Raw genomic sequence first — 7,298 nt, 5'->3', positions numbered from 1 at the left:
ACTGTTCAACATCTAGGTTATTTTCTCATATCTATTATTTAATAATGCTATTTGATTGTAGCATTGTCTGAAAAATAGTATTGTCTGAAACTGAAGATCTGGGTAACATATTTTTTTTTAGAAGAGAATGTGATGAGATACATTTTATACGAGTTGAGTCTGAAGTAGAGACAAAGCATCCACATCCAAAGGTCTTGAAGTGTCTTGGAAATTTGAGTTTAGAGGTTGCAGTTGGGATGTGGGAGGAATTAGCTTTCTGCTGACAACTGAAACTTGAGATGCTTGAGTTCCCAAAGCAAAGGCGCATGGGAGAAGCAGCCTTTTCAGCTTCAGAAAAGGAATTGCACATTAGGGCTTGGGTATATCATGAAGTTGAGCAGACTGGGTTGCTGTAGCACCACACTGTGGCAAGAAGTCCCAAAGACAAAACCAAAAATAACCCTGTATATTATCCACAGTGTGAAAAAAGACTGCCTATTACAAGTGAAGACTTTTGGTTATATTATACACACATACACATCAGTAGCATTTTTGTGAATAAAAGAAAACATATATTTTTATAAAAAGCTGTACTCCTCATTTCAAAGAGTTTTGTGTGCACAAATATGTTTATTTTTTTATTTGTTGTTTACTTTGGTGTGTTTCTTGCTTGCTTTTGTTTTGGAGCTTAAGAAAAATCTAACAATTTGTCCAAATCATTCCCTTTCTAAATATTAAGGCAGCAACCTTATTAAGAATTTCAGAACAATGCTTTATTTATTTAAAACCACATAAACTAAGCAATGCAAGTTGAACTGCACATATGCATCTTTCTCCTTGGGCTGTTGCCTAATCCCATATTTATCTACAATCATAAACAAACTAGAATTTGTCTGTAAGATTAAAGATATTTGATATTTCAGTATACAGCCATAAAAAAGAGGAAAACTCGTAGTGTCATTTATGTCACCTCATAAAGTATATAGAACCACCTGTATTTGTGCTATTGGCATCAAACACATGGTTGCCCAAAGTTGCTTCTAAGATTCCACAGATAGGGAAGGTGCTTCTAAATTTTTCCAATATTAACTAATCCCTGGTGTCAGGGAATTCTTCCTTAGTCTAACCTAAAACTTACTTGATTCAATTTATATTATGATTACACAGAGCTAAGAAAATGCCATCGAGGGTGTTTTTCTTCCACACCCATCCCTGTCCATACCTGCATGGACACACACACACATACCCCTCAAATTACCCCTCATCTCCCTATATTATACATTATAGCTTTTGTCTTTGCTAATAATCCTGTTTACAGTATCACAATGCTATATAAGGACAGAAGAAGCTATTTTTAGAGAACATCCCCAAGAAGCACCTGCCATGGCTGAAGCCTAGATACCATCAGACACTAGCTTTTGTCTTTGCTAATAATCCTGTTTACAGTATCACAATGCTATATAAGGACAGAAGAAACTATTTTTAGAGAACATCCCCAAGAAGCACCTGCCATGGCTGAAGCCTAGATACCATCAGACACTTCTTTGCAGGTAACAGAGACACATTAGTTTTTCAATTCAAAAGTTTGATGCCTTTTTACATATTAGGTGAACTTTGCTTTGCAATAGAAATGGTGGAAGACCAGAAATAATTTCTATGCAAGTCATGGCAATCTTTATCTACACAGGACACACTCCTATAAAATTAAAGTTATGCTCAAATAACTTTTCTTTTGAGTGATGATTCACAAGAGAAAGGAGTTCTACTTTTGAATTAACTAGACCTGTCCATTCAGAAACAAATTTGGCTAAGAAAATTTATGCTTTTTTTATTTTCCAGTATTATTTGTCTTTGGGGTGGAGTTGGGTGGGGAGAGGGGCAGAGAGAGAGGGAGAGAGACAAGCACTTTACACACAAAAGGTCTGATGAAATCCTTAACAACCTCCCCAGTCAGAAAGGGATAACATTAGCAAGCACCTACTATGCTTCAGTATGTCATGTACTATGCATAAAAGTGTTTTCATTAAATCATTCCAATAATCCTGGAGGGTGGCATTATTACAGTGATCTTTTAACAAAGGTAAATTTTAGTTCTGAATCCCAACTGAAGATTTCAGCAGAAACTGTTTGGTACCTATTTGGTTTCTGGGAAACAAACAAAAACAACTCCCCTAGTGTACGTGAATACATTACCCACTTGGCAAATTATGTGTCTCCCTGTGGCTTATGGTTTAATGCATTTTCCACTATCCCTATGAGTTAAAAAATTAGGCAGCCAGCATTTCTGCTGCTATATTGAAAACCAGAGAGGAGAAAAGACAGGGACATGTTAGGTAGCCCTCCTAAAATCACATAAATAGTAGTGAGATTACTGGAAATTGAATTTAGGCCTCCTGACTTGCTGTGGCCCATATCTCTGAGCACTAAAGACGTTTTTATAAATTAAGTACAAAGAGGCTGGTTTACTGGGACTAGAGAGATAAATTCTAAAATTATTTCCTTTTGTGTTTGAATCTCAGTATGTTTTAAATAGAGTTATTTATTTATTTAATTGATTTTATTTCTAATGCCCTCCATACTACCTTTTAAATAAGACAAGAATGATATTATATGAATTTGATTCACTGTTAACTGACTTTTTACCAGTTTTCATCAGTGTAAACAGACCGATGTAATCTATATTAATTCAAATGCTGTGTGGAAGTGATTTTTGTAAAAATTACATGGACCATTCAGATGTGATAGAAGAGCAATTATTGGCTGTTTGGTTTTTTGCAGTCACGATATGGAGCTTCAGTTTCTCCCAAGCCTGAACTACCGCTCTTTTACACTCCTATTGATCTGGTGGACATTAGTGTGGAAATGGCTGGACTGAAGTTTATAAATCCCTTTGGTCTTGCTAGTGCAACTCCAGCTACCAGCACGTCAATGATCCGAAGAGCTTTTGAAGCTGGATGGGGTTTTGCCCTAACCAAAACTTTCTCTCTTGATAAGGTAAGAAAATTGAAGTCATGTTTAAGTGTCTATCGTGTATTTGAATTGAGGCGTAAGTACTATAATGGAAAGATTTCTTTGACCAAAAAATAATATTTATTAAACTATTTGACAAGACCTATCATAAGTCTTAGTCTTTACTTTCCTTCCGTTCCTTCTGTCCTGTGGAAAGAGGGGAAAGCATATATTTCTCATTTTGTATTGCCTAGGAAACATCAAAACCATAAATATTACAAAAGAGACTTTTGTTTAATAATCACAAGTTCATGCATTCTTATTTTGACATTATTGTTTAATGATTTCTGGATGTGTGGATGAGGCCTTATGCTTCAACTCAAACTGACGGTGACAATGGACTTGGTTTGCACAAATCCTGGGATCCAGTTCAAGTAAAGAACCTGTTAGTGTAATTCACTGGTGCTGGTAATAAGACTCTTTGTGAATTCTTTAATATAGAAACTTTCCCCCGAAACATAAACCCTGAATTTTATTTGACATTATGACTTTTTATTCACACCAGAAGTGAACATACTTAGTAGTAAATAAACTATATATTAAAGTTGAGATATGTTCTCTGAAGTACACAAAGTATATAAATCCATGTTTTCAAAGAATGATGCTTTATGCAGTACAGGGTTGCATCCTTATATGGTTTTGAATTAGAAAAGAGCAGCAGAATTTAACATTTCTTAGAATGTTTATTGATAAAATTGTAAATGCTAAACCTCTCAATGTATTTAGTACTAACTGGTAGTTAGTAATAATTAATGTATAAGAATGTGTGAATGTAGTGACTAAGAAAAGAGTATCATTATTTAAATCAGCCTTATCCTCAGGCAAAGAAAATAATAGAGAACAAACATGCCCCATTAAGCACATTCTCTCCTTCTTTCTGCTTTTTCTAGGATCAATAGTTGGCATTATTATGGCTAAAACGTTAGGACTGTCTTGTTCTGACAGCTTTACAGGATGCTATGTTTAAGTGTAGTCAAGAAAATCTAGAGAATCCTCAAAAGTTAGAAAAAACTAACTTTTAAAGATTTTTATATTTAAATAACTAAAAAGAAGTTCTTTTTTCAAATTAATTGACTGAATATTTAGAAATACTTCCGTTAAACAAAGGGTAAAAAATAATAGAATCTTCTGGATTCAGCTTTAGAATTTCATGAATCGATTGTTACAGCCTTGTAGAATATTGATAGCATATTTGTCTTTATTTCAATTCATTCTTTAAGAATTACGGGCAAGCTGCAATCAAATGTTTAATCTGTTGAAAAACTAAGTCTCAGCATTTAATGAATATATTAGTTATGCTACTTGAAAATGTATATGTGTAAATAAAAATAGGTGGCTAATCAGGTACTAGTGAAGAATTGTAGCAAAAAAAAGGTGTTTGCTTTAAATTTGTAGTTTTCTTTGCTTACAAAAATTGAATTCTGATTAATCAGAGACATCAGTCTTTACTCTGTTGGTGACATGCATTGATTTGTGATGCTGTGTCTTTCAGTAACCTAGGAGCAGTTGTCTTTATTAGGATCATCAGCAGAAATACATGTGGAAGCTAACTTCCTTCAAAACCTCCAATTTGAATTTAAGCTATCAATTCAGAAGTCTATAATGCTTGTTTCAAATGGGGAGTTATAAACAAATAAATTAAATTTGGCACATGAAACATAATGATGGGGGCTTTTAGGATCCCCTATTTACTTACTTTGATGATGGTTAAAATACTCTGCAAAGGCTATTTTAAACATAGTTGTGCAGATTTTAATGATAAAAATAATGATGCCGCCTTGAGCTTAAATAATTATACATTTCCAGAAAAGATTTTTACATACATGATTTTTCAGAGTAGTATGTTTGTCTTATAAAGATCTACTTTTTTTTTGTTTTCATATATTGTCCCTAATTAATGATTAAATCTGTTGTGAATATATAATTACATCCTATGAGCTACTATGCTTTTTTATTGAGGAAATGTTGTAGTATACAACTCAGTAGTATGAACACCTTTTCCCCACAGTCTTTTACTAAAAATGTCTATTAAAATATCATATGTACTATATACATTTGTGTGATATTATAGCATACCAACTTAGATTAGACTTATAATTTATTATTCCAATTCAAGAATCTATTTAAAATGTATTAAAAATCAGAATCTTAACATTTGAAATTTGGATGCTCTTAATATGACAAAGATTATTCTATGGAATTTTGTTATCATATGAAATATTAATATTTCACAATACAGTTTTGATGAAGTACAATTTGCCAAGCCTGCATATGATAAAGAAATTAAATGCTTACCAAGGGAGTTCAGTAAAAATTAGAGCCCTGCCTGAACATCTGCTGGAAATTTTATTATCCTGTCCTACTGACAGTGTGGCTCCCTCGTTGTTTTTCTAGATTGACAGCTGAATATTGCACTGATTTCTGCTGCAAATATGTTTAGGTGAACTTTGTTTCCCTTTTTAAATTTTTTTTGGGGGGGTTGGAACATGCTTTTGATTTTCATCCTATATTTTTTTTATACTCTTGACATTTGTAGATGCCAGATTGAGGTCTAATATGCTGTAGCAATGATAGACCATTGACTTACAGTGAAATGCCAGTTGATATCTCAGTAAACAGAAATATTATTATTCTTTTCTGTGCGGTCTGTATAAAAGCTGTATGTGCTTTCTTTAGGGAGGCAAATGATCAGATTTTTAATGTCAAATATAAAACGATATGTGTTTGCTTTTGTGTTAAATAACATCAGAGATGGCTTTTATTAACTATATTCTTCCTCTCCAAATCAGCCTTTCCAAGAATCTCCCAAAATAAATAGATGGCTATTCTTGAAATTCTATTTATGTTTTATAAAGATGATACAATGATGTTTAAAATGTAATTATGAAATTATTTTTATATATGAATATTTATTGGGTTCAATTTTAAATTTAAAAAGGTGGGAGAGAAATCAACCTGTCAATTTAGATTAAAGCTAAATTTTTGTGACAAAAACGGAGAAGTGCTCTGTTTAACTAGAAATATTAGAGATGGTTTGGACTTCACATAAAATAACCTTTGACCTGTGTTCATGTTATATTGATAGGAAATAGATAAAAACATTTTGTTTTCATTAGTCATCTCCATAAATTTTGTCCTCTCAAAGAGTTACGTATATACTGCAAATGTATAACATCTAACTGCAAGTTGCATGTATCTTTATCATTACTCAAATAAACCAATCAGGATGTGTTTATTATTATTATCCTAAATCAAATCCAAACCTAAGCAACAGTTCACTTCATTTATAAGCTATTATATATATAAACATATGTATGTGTATAACTTCTTGTTGATTTTTAGTAAGAAAATGTCTTGAATGAATAAAACCTAAGCAACAGTTCACTTCATTTATAAGCTATTATATATATAAACATATGTATGTGTAAAACTTCTTGTTGATTTTTAGTAAGAAAATGTCTTGAATGAATATATTTTGTTTTAATGACATGATTAGGTAAATAGGTAAACATATAATGAGTCAACATAAAATACTGAAAACTAAAAACTGAAAAATATTTATTTTTTAGTTATTTCTTTGGAATCAAAGTATTGATTGTAGCTGTTTCTGTAAAATGCAACCTTATACCATATAGCACAATACTTAGTGCGTAGGAAGGGTTTGATAAATGTTTTATAAACATTCGTTGGATAAATGAATTTATAAATGAGTAAATAGATTTTTTTGGCAACAGCGTATTGAATTTCTTCTTTTTTCCCAGCTGTATGATCAGACAGTTAACACATAAAACAATTGACTGTTCTGAGTATTGATCTCAATTAAAGGAGAAAAGGACAATTTAAAATTTTTCATATCCTGTGTTGCTTTCTACAGTGCATCTACACATGTCTAAAAATGAAAATGTCAGTGGAATTTCTAAATGCATAGATTGTGTTTTAAGACTTAGATTGTTGAATAAGCTTTTAAAATGCAGAGAATTTTTGAGAAAACAGAATAAATATCACATAATATTAGGAAGGGACATAAAAATCATCTGGCCCAATTTTCTAAGCTCATGTCTCAGTAATCTTGATGGAAGAAATGTAACCAGTTTTTGAATACATTTAGTGACAAGAAATATGCCAGGTCTTTTAAGGCAATGGAACCTGTTATAGCTTGGAAAGATGTATTTTAGAAATATATTCCTTTTATAGACCCCAAATCAGCTTTCTCATAAGTTCCATTGTGTTTTATATATAGTTCTGTACTCTGAAACCTCATGGAATAAATAAATGTAACCTATTAATATAATTTTTTTTTAAAATTTTAA

The 7,298-nt window shown here is 31.9% G+C and overlaps 1 protein-coding gene across 1 annotated transcript in view; it reads left to right on the top strand.

Moving 5' to 3' along the window:
* Positions 1-7,298, top strand: part of LOC103596021 (dihydropyrimidine dehydrogenase [NADP(+)]-like) — a gene marked incomplete at its 3' end in the record, with an annotated part of 153,057 nt that overhangs the window by 82,022 nt on the left and 63,737 nt on the right. Inside the window, exon 6 of the mRNA XM_008579576.1 lies at positions 2,758-2,973. Within this exon, the coding sequence (XP_008577798.1) occupies positions 2,758-2,973 (216 nt within the window). The remainder of the gene's footprint in view (positions 1-2,757; positions 2,974-7,298) is intronic.

Source organism: Galeopterus variegatus, unplaced genomic scaffold (assembly GCF_000696425.1).
Source record: "Galeopterus variegatus unplaced genomic scaffold, G_variegatus-3.0.2 Scaffold1914, whole genome shotgun sequence".
NCBI lineage: Eukaryota > Metazoa > Chordata > Mammalia > Dermoptera > Cynocephalidae > Galeopterus > Galeopterus variegatus.
The sequence above is the reverse complement of the archived record's forward strand: the minus strand, read 5'-3'. Positions and strand labels throughout refer to the sequence as shown.